A 19830-nucleotide genomic window follows, 5' to 3' on the forward strand; every position below is an offset into this window, starting at 1 on the left:
TGCAGGTTTGTGTCCCTTGAAAGAGTACACATCTACCTGCTTTATATACTTAACGAGGTTTGGGTTTTTCTCTGTAGGGTAATCCACTGCAGTGTATTTATAATAAATATATTGTTCAATATAATATTATATGCAATGTATTACGAAGGACTTTCTGGTATTTTTCATGCAAGGCCTTATGCCTTCCTTTAAGAGAGATAAAGGAAATCTTATTATAAATGCTGGCTGTGAAATTGCAGCACTGCTGTATAGCATTGTGGCAGAGTTGAATTTTGTTGCCATACATTCATAAATGTCCTTTAATCACTCTTGCTTCTGTTCAGATTTGTCCAAACATTTAGTACAGAATTATACGGATGTAGAGGAACTTATGGAAGCAGGAAATATAAACCGAACCACTGCTGCAACTGGAATGAACGATGTTAGCAGCAGGTCTCATGCCATTTTCACGATCAACTTCACTCAGGTATAGAGACTTGCTCTGACTTGAATGCTCAGTTCCATGGAACAGCTTAACTTACTAAATGGAATATATAGTTGTCAGATCAACAGCTTGAGGAGGGCTAGTTACCTCTATTGTTGACTGTAGCAGAGAAAAGTTAAAGCAGTAGTCGACTGTTGAAAGTAGGCTTTTACCAATTATTGTCTGTTTGGAAACTTGGACTTGAGAGTCACTTTATCAGGTATGGACAGGTGAAGTACTCCAGTTTGCACTTCAGCTTTGTGCAGATGCACAGTCCCTTTCCCCCAACTCCCTCCCCAATCCTTTCTTGAGCATTTCAAAATGGTTGTGCAGGTAGGGCTAGTGCTTTTCAGGCAGGGGGATAGAGAACAGGAATTCATACATGTCTTTGTCTTCCATATCTGGAGGTTTCCAAGAACCTTCTGTCACATTTTCCCCCTGTAGGGATAAGTGGGAAGTGGAGTATTATTGGTTGTGGGAGGACTGTGCAAACACCTATAGGGCTCTGATGGAAGGTACAACTATTTAGGCATGTGCTAAAAATGCTCTCTTTTTTTCATGGGTCATTTTTGAAGCACTTAGTGGGGTGTGAATGTCTATACCCTGGCTGTTTGTAATGCTTCAGAGGCAGTTGGAGCTCTTCAAACAGCATGTCTGTCCATGGCCCGGGAGGAAAGATGCTGGCCTGAATGTACGATTTTCTTCTTCATTTTGTCAAAACTGTGTGCCCCAATGAATTATTCAGCTGAAATCTTATGGAGAAGGATAAGAAGCTAGCCAACACATTTTCTTAATGTATTGAGTATTGTGGGGATTCTGTGAATTTAAATTTGTATTAACAGATTCATATTAAATTTTAGAAATAGGAGGAAGTTGTGGTTAAGATCTTAGGGGTAGAAATGTAAAATCATGAGGGTGCTCCTGCAAAATAGGGCTTTTGGAAATATGAATAAAAACTGTGTTAGGTAACATCTAGATTTATTGCTAATAGCTTAATATAAATTCTATATGTGGGTTATGGTATACAGCTCAGTATATGTGGTACTTAAGTTTGAATGTATGTTTAAGGGATATGGTTATTTGTACCTATTTTGTAGAATAAGTTACTTAAATGAATATCTTGTAGCGGTCTGTGATCATTCAAGCTCCTTTCTAGCCTGTTTCTTGTATACTTGTTCTCTGAAGTCCTGTTAGTCTAAGCAAATTACATTAAGACATGACAAAGGAAAGGCAATCGATCTGTATTCAGTAAGAGTTCAGAGCTTTATAGCTTAACAATTTTTGAAAATGATTTTTTTTTTGTATTTTTCTTTAGGCTAAATTTGATTCTGAAATGCCTTGTGAGACTGTTAGCAAGATTCATTTGGTAGATCTTGCTGGAAGTGAGAGAGCAGATGCCACTGGTGCTACAGGGGTTAGATTAAAAGAAGGAGGGAATATTAACAAATCTTTAGTTACTCTGGGAAATGTCATTTCTGCCTTAGGTATGTCTCTCTCCCTCTCTCTCTTTTTTTAAAGTGCCCTCATATCTATCTGCATTGGTTTTATACCAGTATTTTAATTTTTTAAGAAAATTAATGAAAACATATCACTTTTATTTCTTCTATCAGCTGATTTATCTCAGGATGTAACAAATCCTCTTGCAAAGAAGAAGCAAGTATTTGTGCCTTACAGGGACTCTGTGTTGACTTGGCTGTTGAAAGACAGCCTAGGAGGAAACTCAAAAACTATAATGATTGCCAGTAAGTGTTTAAATTACTTTTCTACATCCTTAAAAGGATTAGTTGTAAATATTTAGATGCTAAATACTTCATTAGGAAATGACACTATTGATACTCTTCAGTGATCTCTTTGAAGGGAACACTTTTCAAATATCCACTCTTTAACCATACTGTTTCTCTTAATGTGTGTGGTGCATATTATCTTAAAGAAGTTGGAGAGAGATAGTGTGTACTTCCAACAGTAAACTGAAGGCATAAAGAATTGTGCTTGCACCAAGGGATCCTGATTTTCAGGATTTTGTCCAGTGGGCTCCCTGGGACCTGAGTGAGGGACTAGTGCCAACCCCTGCTTGCTTCTCAGTCTCGAGTCCTTGGTGTGAGTCCCCCTGGTAATGAAAGGACTGGATTAGCCCATTCTTTCCCCACACTGGGAACACCCTGGTCTCAAGAAGGTGCAGAGAACAGGGGGGAGGGGATGGTTGCAAGCTGAATGTCTGTACTGCTCCTTCTCCTGGAATCACTTCTAGCAATGGGAACAGCTGTATGTGGCTTGTCTGACTGGTCATGAGTGTGCATGCATTCATTACTTTTTCACTTCCCTGAGTAGTGCGTGCATAACTATGAACCCACTCTGAAAAATATCTGGCTTTACCTCTTCCATTCTCCATTGTTCATTTTTTGTGTGTATATGTAGTTGTGAATCTGTAGTAATTAGCTAAGCTGATCAATAGACCCTCAAATCAAAGGTCCATCCAGTACATATACATTCCAGACACAGAATAAATATTCAACCTGATGCATTCAATCACCAGTCTAAATGAAATCTTGTTTTTCGTTTTTCCTAGTCTGAATTATCACCAGTAATAAAGATCTTACATTACTAATCTAGTCAGTAATTTTGTTGATGGAGAAAATTTCTCAAGACTGTTTCTGCAGTATTAATATGGGAAAATAGTTCCTTATTTACCGGAATCATAGACAGCTTGAAATTTAAGATGATCCCCCCCACCCAATAATTAAACTCTATACATGGAATATTATAAATTTGTTATATTTTTTCATGTATAGAATGTCACTTTTGGAGAGTTGTTTTAAATTCATCCCCCAGCTGCTATGGTAGGGAAAGCAGCAGCAGGATGTGAAGGACCCTGTTCCTTACCTTCCTTGCCTGTCTCTCTGCCCCTTGCCCTTCCACCTGTGCCAGGGCCTGCCACCTGTCCTGCTGCTTGCCCCCTGCCATGTGCCCCTTACTGCCTGTGCTCCATGCTCTTTGCACCCACCCACATGTGCCTGTGCCTGATCCCTGTCACCTGTCCCCAACCTCTGTCTCTGCCTGACCCCTGCCACCTCCCTCCCCCATCCCTCTCTGTGTTTACCTTTGCTTGCAGCTCTCCTCTGCCTCAAGGGCAGTTGAAAGCAGTGGCAGCTCTAGGTTCGACCAGGTTGGAGAGTAAAAAAAGTAGCAGAAGGTAAGTGGTGGGAAGGGCAAGCTGGGGCTCTTTGTACCTCCCGCTATGCCCTGTAGGGTCTCTCCCACACTTCCCTAGCTGTGTGCTCACTCCCATGCCACTTTGGCCCAGGGCAGGCAGTGGGGCCAGTTGTGGTTTTGGGCTTTGGTGAAGCCAGAGCTGAGCCCCAGGCCAGTATGCAAATCTAAAATGAGCCCTTTTCCCTTCCTTGTTTTGGGAGGGGGAGCCATTGTCTTGGATTGGAGTAAATATGACAGTTTGAACCATTTAAATTAAGAATATACTTAGGAGGCAGCACTGATTGAAAATGTGTATTTTTATATAAGATGCCAGGTTCTCTTTATGGACACTGAGCATTTTAAGTTGTGCTAAACTTTATCTTTTATACTCAGTTCTTTTAACCGTGTTCACAACCCTTCTCATTCCACAATTTTGTCAGCCTGTTGGGGGAGGGAGGGAGGGGAAACAGCAAGCTAAAGAAATAAAGCCAGGATAAGGTTAAATATTGGCACGTTCAGGAGTAGAAGTGCTGAGGTGCACTGGACAGTTCAAAGTTATTAAGTCTTTTTTACTCTCTATTCACATAAGTGTCATGTAGCCTACCCTTAGTTACCTTTTGGGATTTTGGTTGGTGAGGAGCAGTTTGAATGAGTGGTGTGTAACCAATAAGATGCTGGTTCTTTGTTCTGAATTGCCTGAAAGAAGCACGTTCCCAGAGTAAATGCTTCTGTATGCATGAGCTTGGAATTTTCCATGTGCCAGCTTCAGGAGCACAGCCGCAGGCTTTAGTTAGTTCTTTCTGGGTGCATCTGCACATGCTATTAATGTGATTGAATGAACTCCAGTGCAATTTGCACCCGTTTATTGCTCCTACACACTGTTTACACTTGTGCCTGGGACCACAGCATGGTGAGCTGGGTCAGAGCAGCCTCAGCTGGCAGGAGGTCTGGGGGAGTCAGCCTGCTAGCCCCAGGCTGCTCCAACCCAGCTCAGTGTGCTATGAAGGGGCTGGCTGGAGCACAAGTGTTATCCAGTGCAGGGCTAGCCAGTAGGCAGCCCCCCACACTGAAGCATCCTCATGCCCCTGCCAACCTTGCTAGCATCTACAGATGTGTTGCAACTCACTAAATGCTTATGTTTACAGGTACTAATCTATGGCGGCATTTATTAGTTTAATGCAGCCTAAGAGGGCTGCATGTGTAGATGCTGAGACTTTATTGTGAAGCTAATTAGTCAGTTCCTCAGTAAACATCTTTCATAATGCATCCTCTGACAGTCATAGAGAGCTCACAGCTTTTTTTCTTGTTGCCTCCTCTTAGATAGATTCATAGATTGTAAGGGGCTTGAAGGGACCTTGCAAGATCATCGGGTCCAGCACCCCTTCACTAGGCAGGCAAGACAACTGGGGTCAGGTGACCCCAGTGAGGTGACAGTCCAGTTTCCGCTGAAAGATTTCCAGGGTAGGCGATTGCACCACCTCTGGAGGGAGTTTATTCCACAGTGTGGACACCCTAAATGTGAAGACGTTTTTCCTCAGTGTCAAGCTTGAAACTCTTCCAGGAGTTTGTGGCCATTACTCCTGGTTTTCCCCCAGGGTGCCCTGGTAAACAGTTGTTTTCTGAGCCCTTGATGTTTTCCCCTGATGTATCAATAAGCTGCTACCAAGTCCTGTATCAGCCTTCTCTTTTTTTAGGCTAAAGAGACCCAAGTCCTTCAGCCTTTCCTCGTATGGCTTATCTTGGAAGTCTCTGATCATATGGGTGGCTCTTCTCTGGACTCTGTCATGCTTTTCCACATCCTTGTTGAAGCGTGGTTCCCAGAACTGGACACAGTACTACAGCTGCGGTCTCACCAATGCTGAGTAAAGTAGAAGAATCACTTCCTTGGTTTTGCTTGAGATGCACTGGTTGATGATGCCAGAGTATTGTTTGCCTGCTGGCTACAGCATCACACTGATGGTTCACATTTGTCCTATGGTCTATTATTACCCCTAGGTCCCTTTCCGTCATGGTGCTAGTCAGTTTGGTGCTGCCAAGCCTGTAAGTATGTTGGGGATTGTTCGTCCCTGGGTGGAGCACTTTACACTTCTCATTGTTGAACTTCATCTGGTTCCAGTCAATGTTTCCTCTAAGGAGTTAGTGGGCTGTGAGTGCACTGCCTCGGTCTGTGAGCGCGCTACCTTGGTCCAGCGTGGGATGCTTATCGAAGGGGGCTGGAGCTGAGAAGCCGGGGTCTGGGGCTGGAGGCCGGGGTCTGGGGCTGGAGGCCGGGGTCTGGGGCTGGAGGCTGGGGCTGGGGGCTGAGGCTGGGGGGCTGGGGTCTGGAGGCTGCAGCCGGGGGGCCGGAGGCTGGGGCCGGAGCCAGGGGCTGGAGTCGGGGGCTGGCACGGGCTCCAAGGAAGTGCTCAGCTGCCCCACATCAGGGCTGGGGAGTGGAGCACTTTCCTGGAGCCGGCGGAGCCTGCGCCAGCCCCCCGCCCCAGCCTCCATCCCTGTCTTGCCTCACCTTGGGGAGAAGCCACTGCCTGCCCTGAGTGAGGCTCCACTGGCTCCGGGACACAGTGGGACACGCCCCCGAGGCCATGCGGGGGAGTGGAGCAGTGTCCCAGAGCCGGTGGAGCCTTACTCGGGGCAGGCAGCGGCTCCTCCCTGAGGTGAGGCAAGGCAGGGATGGAGGCTGGCCTCTCCTGGCGTGTGGCCTTCAAAAGACTGTGCATGGCCACACTTCTAGTTGTGTGTGGCTGTGCATGCGCATGCCTTAGAGGGAACCTCGGTTCCAGTCCACCCAACTTCTCGATTGTCTAGGTTCACCTGTATCTGCAGCTTGTCAAGTGTGACCATGCTCCCCATAACTTGTTGATGTCTGAGAACTTGGCCAGTGAGCTCTTCACCACCACATCCAAATCATTGATAAAGATGCTGAAAAGCACTGGACCAAGCATGGACCCCTGAGGGACATAGCTGGCCACTTCTCGCCAGGCCAACACAGATCCGTTCATTAGAACTCTCTGGGTCCTACCCTGCAGCCAACTTCCTACCCATCTAACTGTCAAGCAGTTAAGCCCACAATCCTCCAATTTTCCCATGAGAACATCATGGGATACCAGATCAAAGACCTTTTGGAAATCCAGGTATACAGTGTCGATCTCCTCTCTCTTATCCAGGTGGTGAGTTACCTGGTCATAGAAGGAGTTGAGATTGGTAAAACAAGACCTGCCCGTGACAAAGCCATGCTTGTTGTCATTCAGAATCCTACCTTCTGCAAGTGTATTGCATAGAAACTCCTTGATGAATTTTTCCAGGATTTTCCCTGGGATAGACGTTAAGCTAATTGGCCTATAGTTGCCTGGGTCCTCTCTGCTCCCCTTCTTGAAGATGGGCACAACATTGGCCCTCTTCCAGTCTTCAGGGACCTCCTCCGAGTGCCACGAATTTTGGAAGAGTTTCACTAGAGGTTCTGCGATGACTTCGGCCAGCTCCTTCAGCACTCTCGGATGAAGTTCATCTGGTCATCCTGACATATAAATGTCTAACTTTTCTAACTGATCATGCATCAGCTCAACATCAACAGTAGGAAGGTGGTCATTCCCACCATGCCCATTCTGAACCTATCTTGTATGATTTTCCTCTTAGTTCGGTGAAATACTGAAGCAAAGTAGTCATGCAGGAATTCAGTTTTCTCCTGAGTGTCAGTAACAAGCTGTCCTGAGTTGTTAAGCAATGACCCCACTCTTCCATTTGTTTTCTGCCTCTTTCCTACATGCCTAAAGAAGGACTTCTTATTGTCCTTGATTTCTGTCGCTAGTTTAAATTCAGTGGCCTCCTTAGCTTTTCTAATTTGCAGGCCATTGTTGTATAGTCCTCCTTGCAGACTGTCCCAAGCTTCCATTGTTTGTATGTCTCTTTCTTCTTTTTCAAGAGGACCATGATATCCCTATTGAGCCAAGAGGGCTTACCAGCCCTTCTATTACACTTCCTCCACATGGTAATGGACTTCTTTTGCGCTTTGAGGGTCATGTCCTTGAGGAACGACTACTCTTCATGCACTCCTTTCATCATTGGTCCCTGGTCCTGCAGCGCTTCCCCTGCTATTGCCCTGAGCCTGTTGAAATTAACTTTTTTGAAGTCCAAAAACTTCAACCCTGCTAGCTGATTTGCCTACCTTGTTATGGACAGTGAACATTATGGTTTTGTGGTTGCTGTCACCCAGGCTACCATCTATATCCAGGTCACTCACCAGATTGTCTCCTTTGGCCAAGAACAAGTCTAGGAGAGCATTACCTCTGGTTGGCCTGTGCACTTCCTAAGTCAGGTAGAGCTCTTCGATACAGGTCAGGGAGCAACACAACCAGTCTGACTTAGCTGAGTGTTCCTCCCAAGAGATGTCTGGGTAATTGAAGTCACACATGATGACCATGTCTTGTGCATGCATGGCCTTTGCCAGTTCTTGAGAGAACTCCAGATCGAGCTCCTTCCCATGGTTTGCTGGTATGTAGTATACACCTACAGTTAGGTCTCTCTCATCATGCTCCACACCCAGTAGTTTGACCCAGAGAGTTTCGAGTTGCTCTTCTTTGGAGCCAATGTTGGCCTCCAAGGAGGTATATTGCTCCCTCACATAGAGAGCTACCTTTCTTCCATGCTTTATATAGTTACCTAATTTGACTTTATATGCTTTTAGATGATTTATATAGTTACCTAACATGGCAGGTTTTTAGGTTAGAAACAGAACAAGATTTTTTGCAAGGCTCCCTGCCATTGTGGGCTCCCCCGTGCATTGTTTTCGTATTAATGATTGTTTATTTATCTCTTGGACTTATGGTCTCATTCTGCTGTTCTATTTGGTATTTCATAAATAAGATAGTCTCCTAGTGAAGTCATTATCTCATTTCTTCTGATTGTGTCCTCTTCTCACATGCTTGGGTGTTGAATTCTACCCAAAGATGGTTTAGTGTAAAATTTTTCACACATTTTACTATATTCATGTGTTTAAGAATTCAGTAATTTTAAAACTTTTGCAAATTGTGCGGTACTTCCTTTTGCAAACCAAAATGCATGTCTGCCTTACTAGAAAAATATGTGAAAGAATGAATGTACTGAAGCTTTCAATTACAAGATCTTGTTCTTCATTAAATTACCTCCTTAAAAAAGCGCAGTTGGAGACCCTTGTTGAAGTGTTTGAAAGCAGCCAGCAGTGGTTGTGGTATTGTGGTCTCCAGACACACAAGTGTAATACAAAGACCATTTTTATAAGTAGGTGTGTTTCTTCTCTCTCCTATTTCTTTCTGTTTCTTTTATTGGCATGCCTACATTGTATCCACTGTGTGTTCAAGAAACATGTTCTGCTTACCTATTCCTGCTCAGTGTGCACCAGACCCCAGAATTAGGCAGTGTATTTGGTTTAGCAAAGCCCAGAACTGCTCTTGGACTCCTTATCTTGAGTGCTGTTACCCAGTGCCATGCAAAACTAGCCACCAGGTCTGATATCTGGGGCTTGGCACACACTGGGTGCATGTACATGAGACGCTACATAGTGGTAGTAATGCACTACGGCGATGTAAGGTTGGCCGGCACATGATTCCGCAGCTATGTCGTCGAAGCAATGCACTTCTTTGTTATAATGCATTGCTATGGCAAGGTAGTGGCTAAAAATAACTGTGTACCACCGGCATGATGCAGTATGGACTATTACTGTGCCATGCAGTAACAATGGCTTTGTAGGGGCACATGTAAATGTATGCACTGTGTGGGAGCAAATGTGTGAAGTGTGCTTTTTAGTAGTTTTTCAGACTCCTAAGAAAGCAGTATAGAAATACCTTTTGTTTACTTTCTGCCAAGGAAGTAGTAGAATTTATTTTCAAACCGAAGGACTACCATACTGTGTTGCTTTTGCTTAAATTTCACACTTGAAGATGGCTTTGAGACTTGGGGTGCGGGGTGGGAAAGCACTGTTTCTTCCCATTATTGTAAACATTTGAAAACTTGTACATTTTAAGGAACATGTTATACTCAATATAAAGTTGATTATCATCTGAGTTATAAAAATGTTAGTTTGGTTGATAACAAGACTTCATGTTTCTATATTCAATGGGCCTGACTGCTCTGATTATACATCAGCGTAACCCTTAACTTTAGTAGAGTTATGTTGACATAATTGTGGAGGAAAGTGAAGAATTAGGACTATAGCCATGGTATTAAAATTTAGCATGGTTTGTCCCCATGCACATAAAGTTTATCTAACCTTTAAAATATAAACTGACTTTAGTAAATGCAACTTATGGTACTGTATGAATTATTTCTGAATTCATTCTTCTCAGCTATTTCACCTGCTGATGTCAATTATGGAGAAACCTTAAGTACACTGCGATATGCAAACAGAGCCAAAAACATCATCAACAAGCCTACTATTAATGAGGATCCTAACGTCAAACTAATTCGTGAGCTGCGAGCTGAAATAGCCCGATTGAAAACCTTGCTTGCTCAAGGGAATCAGGTTAGTTTAACTTGCTATTTAAGTATAATTGTTTCTGAGTAATAACATCTTTCTAGATCATAAACAGAATTATTTTTTGTTATGTTAATATTAATAAACAAACTGTATATGAAGGAGTGAGTTGTCTTTCTTTTTAGGACTGGTATCTATTTGGCTACTATGCCATCTCTTCAATGTGTTTTAAAAAAAAAAAAAAAAAGTTAGTTTGCCTGGATGTACTCAGAGCTTTCATTATAATATGTTGCAGATAAATGTTTAATGCAGCATCCACCAACTAGCATTAAAGAAATATTTATTGCTAGCTAGAGTGGTGGAAAAGATGCCTTTGTTAAGTATTGATACTGTTCTATTATGCTAGGTATAATAAAATATTTTAAGACATAGTTTGCAAATACAGATTGAATTGGATTTGAGATTTGTAGGTATTTATATCATAAGGAACTTTAGGGTGTTTGCTAAGTTTTGTAAAAGCAAAAGCAACTTATTTGGCTGCATGGTATCAAGAAAACAAAAAGCACGCTTAGCAAATATTTAAAAGTAGCTGTGGGTGTGTCTACACATGCAATTAATGTGACTGAATAAGATCTGGTGCAGTTTGAGCCATTGTAAACTAATCTGGATGTCACCATCTACACATGCAGTTAAGCACAGCAGTATACTCTGTTGTCGGATAGTACTAGTGTCTGATGGGACTATCCAGTGGCTCAGTTAATTAGTCTATATTGGCCTACACTGCACATGTGTAAACTGTGATGCTTTCCTGTGCAATAGATTAGTCTACTGCGCAGTAAAGCGCATGTGTATATGTGCCTTGTGATACCTTATGTAATGATGAGTGGGTTAAAAACTGAATAAAAGAGATCAGCTGTCTGTTAAAGTTAAGACAAGCATTTTTGCACGTTTGCTCAATCTAATCTGAACATTTAAAAGGTAAACTCATTTTTTTTTTAAATTAGCCAATGGCTTTTAGTGGCTTATATTGTAGAAGGTGATCTTGGGGTACCTAATAGCAAATGGTAAGACTGGCAAGAATCAGAAGACATTTCGGGGGTTGGTTATTTATTTATTTAACGTATTTTTTATATATCTTTTTTAAAGGACCATCTAACAATAGTTTTTGATACTGCCAGTCTTTCAAGTGATACCATATTTTTGTCAAAGGGTTTGTTAGGTTCTTGACCTAATGTCAGGAAATGCCAGTGACTTGAAGTATATTTTACGTTTTTGTTAGGACAAGAAATTCTGCTTAACTTTTTAGTTTGGGGACTGAATTAAACTTTTAATTATTTGGACTGTACTTGGAACAAACTCAAGGGAATTGTCAAAATATCTTCTAGTTTTACAACCTGCCATTTGAATAATCAAACCAAACTCTAATAAAAATGACTAATTAAATAAGTATTATCCTTTCTTAAATCTTCTCAGTGAAGTTTGATTCATTGAAAGGAACCTTTTTGTTTAAGCTCATGAAAGCTCTTATCAAAGAGATAAGACTTCAAAATACTGTAAATTATAGTTAACGCCATAAGGGTCACGTGTGTGCACGTCCTGACAATCTTACTCAACTGTGCAGTGCTTGTTTCATTAAATGCACAGGTGTATATCACATCATTTATAGCTATCATATGTAAAATGAAGCAGGTCTCCAACTGCAAGATGGTATGATAAGCTGATGGTGGTGCTTGAAATTAAGGCATGTAGTTGAAAAACTATAGTAGAATCCAGTTAATTGAGTCTCCCTCATTGTGCCATTATAGATTACTAATTTTTTTTAATCAAATGAACATGATTTCGGCAGGAGGAAACAAACTGCATCCAAATCCTTGGGGGTTTTTTTCTTTTGTACAATTGAGCTTTAATCATGCTATGAAATGATAATCAGGACAGCATATTACTTGACAAACAGGAATACTGACTTGCTGCTATAGTTAAGTTTCATATTATTATGTTGTTCAATATTTGTTGAAAAATAGGATGAGATGACTGGTAATTTTCAAATCTTGTATTTCTCACAAAATATCCAAAGTGAGTATTATTGTATTGCTATTTTACTATAAATAATAAAAAACACTTCAGATTGTCAGGTCTTTTCTTTCTTGCATACTGTTTGACTTAATGTGCTCTTAAGCGTACATTTTAGACTCATTTGAAGAACTAGTACTTTGACATGGTTCCAAGTTGCAAAGTAGTAGCTATCACAAAATAAATCTGGTTATGCTGTGGAGAATTCCAGAGAGTCTTTGTTCATGATGTTAAAGATGGCTGTGATAGAAAGAGTGCAGAGCCAACCTAGATTAATTGAATTTGTGATGCTTGGTAAAACAGCAGGTGGTGTTAGATACGCACAATAGAATATAAATCCTTGTATAATTTCTTCTAAGGATAGTCTTTATATTCCCAGAATATTGTATTGCAAATGTCACCATGGCTCACTGAGAGTATTAGTTACCCAAAACCCAACACTAGGGTCTATTTGGAGGTTTATGTAACAAAGAACATTGCTTAAATGTTTTATGTGTTTTATTGTTTAATCAAATTTAACTGGATATATTTTGAAAAGACAAATGCTTGTAAAATTCTGTCTGGTTTCTGAAACGTGTAGGTGTCATGGATGTATGCATGTGTGTGTGCTATTATTTTTATTTTAAATTTATATTTTGATAAGATTACCAGCAATGTGAATGCTTCCTAGGGTGCAAGATGGACTGCCATAAATTAGCCTATATCAGGTCTTGCTTTGGTAGTTAATTAAAATTTTTCCACATAGCCTTTAATTTCTTTTGAGTATTTAAGTATATTATGCTATATATTTTGCAAATAACTATTTATTTTTTACAATTTTAGATTGCACTCTTGGATTCTCCTACAGCTTTAAGTATGGAGGAGAAGCTTCAACAGAATGAAGCAAGAGTAAGTTATAATTGTATTTGCTATTTTAGAAATAAAGTGCAGTCTGGATACTGGAGTGGCAACAACTCATCAGGAGTTTCATGGCATATATATTTTGGTGTTATCTTTTACTAAACTTCACTTTCTTAAATTCATCTAGCCTGAAAATCCTTCAAGTTGATATTTCATCTCTTGTAAAGAAGTACAGCTGCCTTCCTTCTGTACCACCTCATACTCACATCCAAGATGAGGGGCTTCTTTCCCTCTGTTAAATGGAGAGGGGGAAACCTCGTCTTGGAATCAGTAGTTTTTAAGATCTTTTAACAAAGCAAGGTAAATTTCATAATTAAATGGATAAAATAATAGACTTGGTATAATTAATGTAGCAGTGCAAAACAATGAAGTATGCATTAACGCCTATTAGTAGCAAAGTTTCTATCTGGAACACATTTTACAATAGATGTAGTATCAAACACCTGCTTTCCGTACTCTGTTCAAAACTTATGGTAAAGCTTGAGTGTTAGCTGTTCACTTTTTTGTAGTGATTTTCCTCATAACAGTATTTGGTTTGTAGAATGGAATCACATTTGAAAATATATTTAACAATTTCTTTGCCTCCATTTTTCTGAGCAGGGACCAGGTCATCCCCCTCACCAGGATCCCCGGTGTTCCCAGGGGAGGTGCAGCCATGCCCAGGGTCAGAGTCAGGGAACTTCTTTCTGGTGGGACTGGATGTGTTCAAATCAGCAGGTCCTGACAATCTCTACCCCAGAGTGCTGAGGGAATTAGCAGAGGTCATTGCGGGACCCGTGGCACAGCTTTACAAGCACTCGTGGTACTCTGGTGAGGTGCCAGAGGACTGGAAAAGGGCCAAGGTGGTCCCCATTTTCGAAAAAGGGAGGAAGGAGGACCCAGGAAATAATAGGCCTGTTAGTCTTACCTTGATCCTGGGGAAGCTCTTTGAGAAAATCATCCAGGTGCACATCTGCGAGGGGCAAGCAGGGGAGCGTATGCTTAGGGGCAACCAACATGGGTTCATTAGAGGCAGGTCCTGTCAGACCAACCTGGTGGCCTTCTATGACCAGGTCACAAAATCCTTGGATGCAGGTGTCGCGGTGGACATAGTCTTTCTGGACTTTAGGAAGGCCTTTGACACTATCTCTCACCTCATTCTTGTTAAAAAAATTAGGAGATTGCGGTGTCGATGCCTACACAGTCAGATGGGTTGCCAATTGGCTGGATGGCTGCACCCAGATAGTGATGGTAGATGGGTAATTTTCAACTTGGAGAAATGTGGGCAGTGGGGTCCCCCAGGGCTCGGTCCTCATCAGTGACTTGGACGAGAGGGTGAAAAGCACCTTGCTCAAATTCGCAGGTGACACTAAGATGTGAGGAGAAGTGGGCACGCTAGAAGGGAGGGAGAGGCTGCTATTGGATCTGGACAGGTTACAGGGGTGGGCGGATGAGAATAAGATGGGATTCAATACTGATAAGTGCAGGGTACTGCACCTAGGGAGAAAGAACCAGCAGCAGACCTACAGGCTGGGGAACTCCCTTCTTGTCAGCACAGAGGCAGAAAAGGATCTTGGAGTTATTATAGACTCCAAGATGAACATGGGCTGCCAATGTGGGGATGCAGTCAGGAAGGCCAACTGTACCTTGTCATGCATCCAGAGATGCATCATGAGCAGGTCCAAGGAGGTGATCCTCCCCCTCTATATGACATTGGTCAGACTGCAGTTGGAGTACTGCATCCAGTTCTGGGCGCCGCACTTCAGAAGGAATGTGGACAACATGGAGAGGGTCCAGAGCAGGGCCACTCGCATGATCAGGGGGCAGCAGGGCAGGCCCTACAAGGAGAGGCTGAGGGACCTGAACCTGTTCAGCTTCCACAAGAGAAGGCTGAGAGGGGATTTGGTGGCCATCTATAAACTGGCCAAGGGAGACCAGCAGGCAGTGGGAGAGTCCCTGTTCCCCCAAGCACTACTGGGAATAACAAGGAATAACGGCCATAAGTTGATGGAGAGTAGGTTCAGGCTAGACATCAGGAAGCGCTACTTCACAGTCAAGACGGCTAGGATCTAGAACCAACTTCCAAGGGAAGTGGTGCTTGCTTCTACCCTGGTGGTCTTCAAAAGGAGGCTAGATAGACACCTAGCTGGGGTCATTTGACCCCAGCATTCTTTCCTGCCCATGGGAGGGGGTCGGACTTGATGATCTGCTCGGGTCCCTTCCAACCCTACCTACTATGAAACTATATAGGAAAGTAGAGCGCATACATAGGCTCATAAGAAAGTAGGGCTGGAAGAGACCTCACAGGGTCATCTAGTTCAACCCTCTGATCAAGGCAGGATCATTTCTGACAAAACTATCCCAGACAAATGTCTGTCTAACCTGCTCTTGAAAATGTTGAAGGATGGAGATTTTACAATTTCTCTAGATAGCTTCTTCCAGTGCTCGACCACCCTTACAGTCAGAAAGTTCCTTCTAATTTCTGGCCTGATTTCTTCTTCTGAAGTCTGAGGCCATTTCTCCTAGTTCTGTTCCATACAGCCCCAGAAAAAACCCATCTCCATCCTTTCTGTAATTGCCCTTTACGTATTTGAACACTGTTATCAAATCTGACCTCAGTCTTCTTTTCTCCAAATAACCCTAGTTATTTCAGCCTTTCTTTGTAAGTCTTGCTTCTCAGGCCCCAAGTGACATTCATGTTAATACAAACCAGTTTGCTGTTGGCTGGGTGTGTGCATGCATGTGTGTGTGGTGCATATTCTTGGAGTATTTATATTTCTTGTGAATATTTAGCTGGATAGTAGAAACTGCTGAATGTAAGCTAATTATAATATATTATTCATGCTCTGGCAGTAATCATTGCTTGTCCTGCTCAGAAATGTTGTCCTCTCTGCGTGGGAAGTATATGGAGCATATTTTATTATCCTTTGTCAACCTCATTAGCACGTTATGTGATTACTATTTAAGATAATTGCTACAAGCATAATTACTGGATTACTGAAAATTCTTAGCAGATATTACAATGGTTACAGCTTTTTTTTTATAGTTGAATGGTTATAATAATGGATTTGTTTCTACAGATCTAAAGACTTTATTACCATATTTAAATTAACTGACAAATGTATGGTAGGTTTCTTTGATTTAATGAGTTGACTGCTGTTTTATAGTACCAGTTTTAAATAACTTCTATGCATTAAAAATTCTCCAAAAGCATTTGAATACAGAGGTGATGAACATAATCACTTGTTAATAGTTTCTTTAAAAAAATTAGAAAATTGTTGACAAGAGTATTAGTCTGATTGTCAGTACTGAAGACCCACAAGGCACATAGAGCGGAAAAGATAATACATTTGTCTCTCAAATCCTGAGTTACAAGTGAAAATACACCAGGTGATTTCAGTTTATTCCCTTGACAAGGGCAGTTGGACATAATTGTATAACTTCCATACAGTGCAGTTTAATTGGTAGTCTAGCTTCAAAGGCCCTAGCAGTGGACTAGCGGGAGGGGGTTGCATGTCAAGAGAAGGTCCATTTGGCAGAAATGAGTAGGGAACCATTACTATTTCATAACCAATATACATATGAGTTTTGGAAGGCATAACCGTTTGGTCTTGTGTTTAAGCAGTTCATCGCTAAGGTAGGTTCAAGTGGGAAAAGATGTATATAAACCCTTGAATTCCAGCAATATGTTGAACTCCAGAAAAAACTGGGGGTAAGTATATTACAGATATTTCTGTTGTCTGGGAATAACAGCTGTGCTCCAGGTCTGTGAACAATTTATAATATCTACAACCTTTCATATATTATGGCAGCAATTTTTGGAGCCTGGGATGAAGGCTATCTAAATAAAAATATTGAATATAACCTTCACTTGGAGTATTGGTTATGAATTAAATTTATGAGGTAAAGAACATAGTAAAATGTAGAACAGGCATATTCTTATACAGAGATGCAGAGTAAACTCCTGATTTGTTGAGTCATGCATCTAAAAAGCTGGTATGTGTATATTCTTTATTTTGTATAGTACTTATGTATTAAATGACTATAAATCCCATACCCTATTGTACAAGATGTATATAAAAATATTGTGAAAATGTTTGTACAAATGTATGACCTTTAAAGAACCTTTTTAAAATGAATTATACCCTGTATATGAATGTACATTATCATGATTACAATTGATCGTAATTCTCTGCTCATTTCTAAATCTAGCTGCAGTGTTTGACTCTCTCTGTCACTGCAAGAATTCATAGGGTTGATTTAAGTACCGTATGAAATTCTTTCATTTGTTCTGAAAACACCTGCCATTGTTTTAAATGACTATGTCCCTAGTTCCTTGTTTTTATGTAACACTGCAAATCAGAGTTTTCATAATCTAAATATCTTTTCCACGCTAAAAAAAATACAAATCAGAAGTATGAGAGACCACTGATACTGTTTTTCATCATCTTGTATATTGTAGAAATAAACAGTTAAAAACAAGTATGGGAGTAACATAGACCTTATTTTGTTTTGTAGAAGTTATGTGACCACTGTGAAATATTTTGAGCTGGACTATTAGCCCAATATTATCTGAACTAGAATAAGTTACAACAGGAAGAATACTTCTACATATGAAGGCCTCCTCTCAGTTTGATAATTTGCTTTACTAGAGAATCTTGCAACAAGTTGGAAAAATATCCATTAATGCCCTTAGTTGTTTTTTTTATGTAAAACTTTGAAAGTTACTGGTATTCCAAAGAAAAGCCTTATTTTAATATAGAAAATTATCTTTTTAATTTTATTTTTATAGGTACAGGAGCTTACCAAAGAGTGGACAAATAAGTGGAATGAAACTCAGAACATCCTAAAAGTAAGGATTTTCTTATTTGATAATATTTAACTAGTCTTGCAGATATGGAGTTTTTCTTTAATGCTATTCTTTCTTACTAAACAAAACTTACTGGTCCTAAATCTGATGCATTTATTTGGGATTTAGATTTTTCAGTTAAAAAAAACAACAAAAAGCAAACAAACACTTTTCTGATTATGCTGGATCATTTCCATTTTGGACCTTGCAAAAGGGGTGAGTCTACTTGACTGTTTCAAATGCTGAATCTTTTACTGTGTTGCCTATGAAAACAAATCTGAAGAAAAAGCTTCATCTATCTCCCTTTTTGCTGACTTGTTCCATGACAGCAGCTGGCACATTTTACTTTGTGTTATGTTAGTAGATGCTGTGACAGACTTTTGGATTTGTCTCTGGATTTTTTTTATGTATGAATCTGGAAGTATTCAGTAGCAGTCATTACAATGGAGACTTGCACTATAGTCTACCATTATCTGACTTTCCAAGCTTAATTTTTTAATATTTTTCATTTTGTTTCTATTGCCTACTCCATGACAGACTACATAAAGATTAACGATCAAGATTTATATGAAAGCCTTTGCCGCTTGAAGTGATGGTCTTGCAAGTGTTTTGAAATTATTTTGCATTTGATAACATATCTGAAGAGTCACATCCATTCTATTCACTTGAATTCAAAAAAAGTTTTGTAAGCTTGACAGGAGACTTTTAATGCATCACCTAGTTTCTCTTGGCCTCTGTGAATATCATCATAACTGTTGTTTATAATCAGAGCTGGGAAACCTTAATGTAAACTTTTGTCTCATTCTTCTTTGCTAGATGTTTCTGCTGCTCTTTCTATTGGTGATAGTGATGGTCTGGTTGGATACTTTAACAAACTACCCTTCCTGTATTTTCAGATTTAAGCTTAAGAATCTATATCCATCTTATCTCTTATAGAATCTAACATAATGTTTCTTGTGAAATATTGTTGTGTGACATTAAATTTCATTTTATTTCTGGATAGACAGTATAACCTCATAATAATAAAAACCCAAGGGACTGGGAGAAAAGTTAAAAGAGGGTGCTTTTTCTAATAGGGTTAGACAGTTTGGTGCATCGTAATGAAGTCACTTTCTGCTGTTAGAGTTGGTAGAAACAATGGTTTGTTATAAACAAAGTTTATTATAAGTCATTTATACTATATTACTGCATATGCTGAATGTGCAGTTGCTGGAAAGTTCTGAGTGTAACTCAAGCAAGGAACTGATACCAGAACTCAATCTCCTCATTTAACTTGCATCACTTTTTAATACTTTTAATTTTACATCATAAGAAATAAGAGGCTCAGGAGTGAATTAGCTGATTTCCAAATAACTCTGATAGCTCTATGCTTCAAAATAAATAATAAGTAGTTTGGAGTGCAGTGCAGAATTGGAATCTGCCTGGCAGATGGCATGACAGAATGGAGTGATTTTGTTTAATGTCTGTCCAGAGATTGAGCTGGGAATTAATATTTGCATATTCCTCAGAGACTTTTGGTTCAATTTTCCATTATTAGCTTTTCGCATGGTGTTCTATGCATTAGTTAAACTGGGATTCTTTCATTATCCTCTTGCTTTTAACTTAGCTTTTTTTCATTGTCACATAGAAGAGTGTGATAGTTGACTACATGAAATTGGTATGGCGTAGCATATGGAATGTCTGTCATTTTATACGGTTATGTAGGAATTGCACTGAGTCTTCAGTTATCTCGGCAGAAAGTACAGAATTATAAAAAGTCATTAATTGAACAACTTGCCTAAACTATGGAAAACTGTGCTTGCTACACAGCTGAATACACAAGACTACAAAACACAGAGCCAGATTTCTGTTCATTCTAGTGGTTCTAAACCTTTATTAGATTAATTCCTGGCTGCCTTTGTATTCTACACTTGCATACATTTAGCCATTTTATAT

General features: G+C 40.4%; 1 protein-coding gene across 10 annotated transcripts in view; it reads left to right on the top strand.

Annotated features, from left to right (window-relative positions):
* Nucleotides 1-19830, top strand: part of KIF16B (kinesin family member 16B) — a 263016-nt gene that overhangs the window by 53823 nt on the left and 189363 nt on the right. For all 10 annotated transcript variants that reach the window (XM_019500765.2, XM_019500764.2, XM_014595029.3 and 7 more), the window contains exons 7-12: nt 324-466; nt 1779-1947; nt 2074-2205; nt 9970-10145; nt 12990-13055; nt 17839-17898. In XM_019500765.2, coding sequence (XP_019356310.2) covers nt 324-466; nt 1779-1947; nt 2074-2205; nt 9970-10145; nt 12990-13055; nt 17839-17898 — 746 coding nt within the window. The remainder of the gene's footprint in view (nt 1-323; nt 467-1778; nt 1948-2073; nt 2206-9969; nt 10146-12989; nt 13056-17838; nt 17899-19830) is intronic.

This window comes from Alligator mississippiensis, chromosome 1 (genome assembly GCF_030867095.1).
Source record: "Alligator mississippiensis isolate rAllMis1 chromosome 1, rAllMis1, whole genome shotgun sequence".
NCBI classification, from domain to species: Eukaryota; Metazoa; Chordata; order Crocodylia; family Alligatoridae; genus Alligator; species Alligator mississippiensis.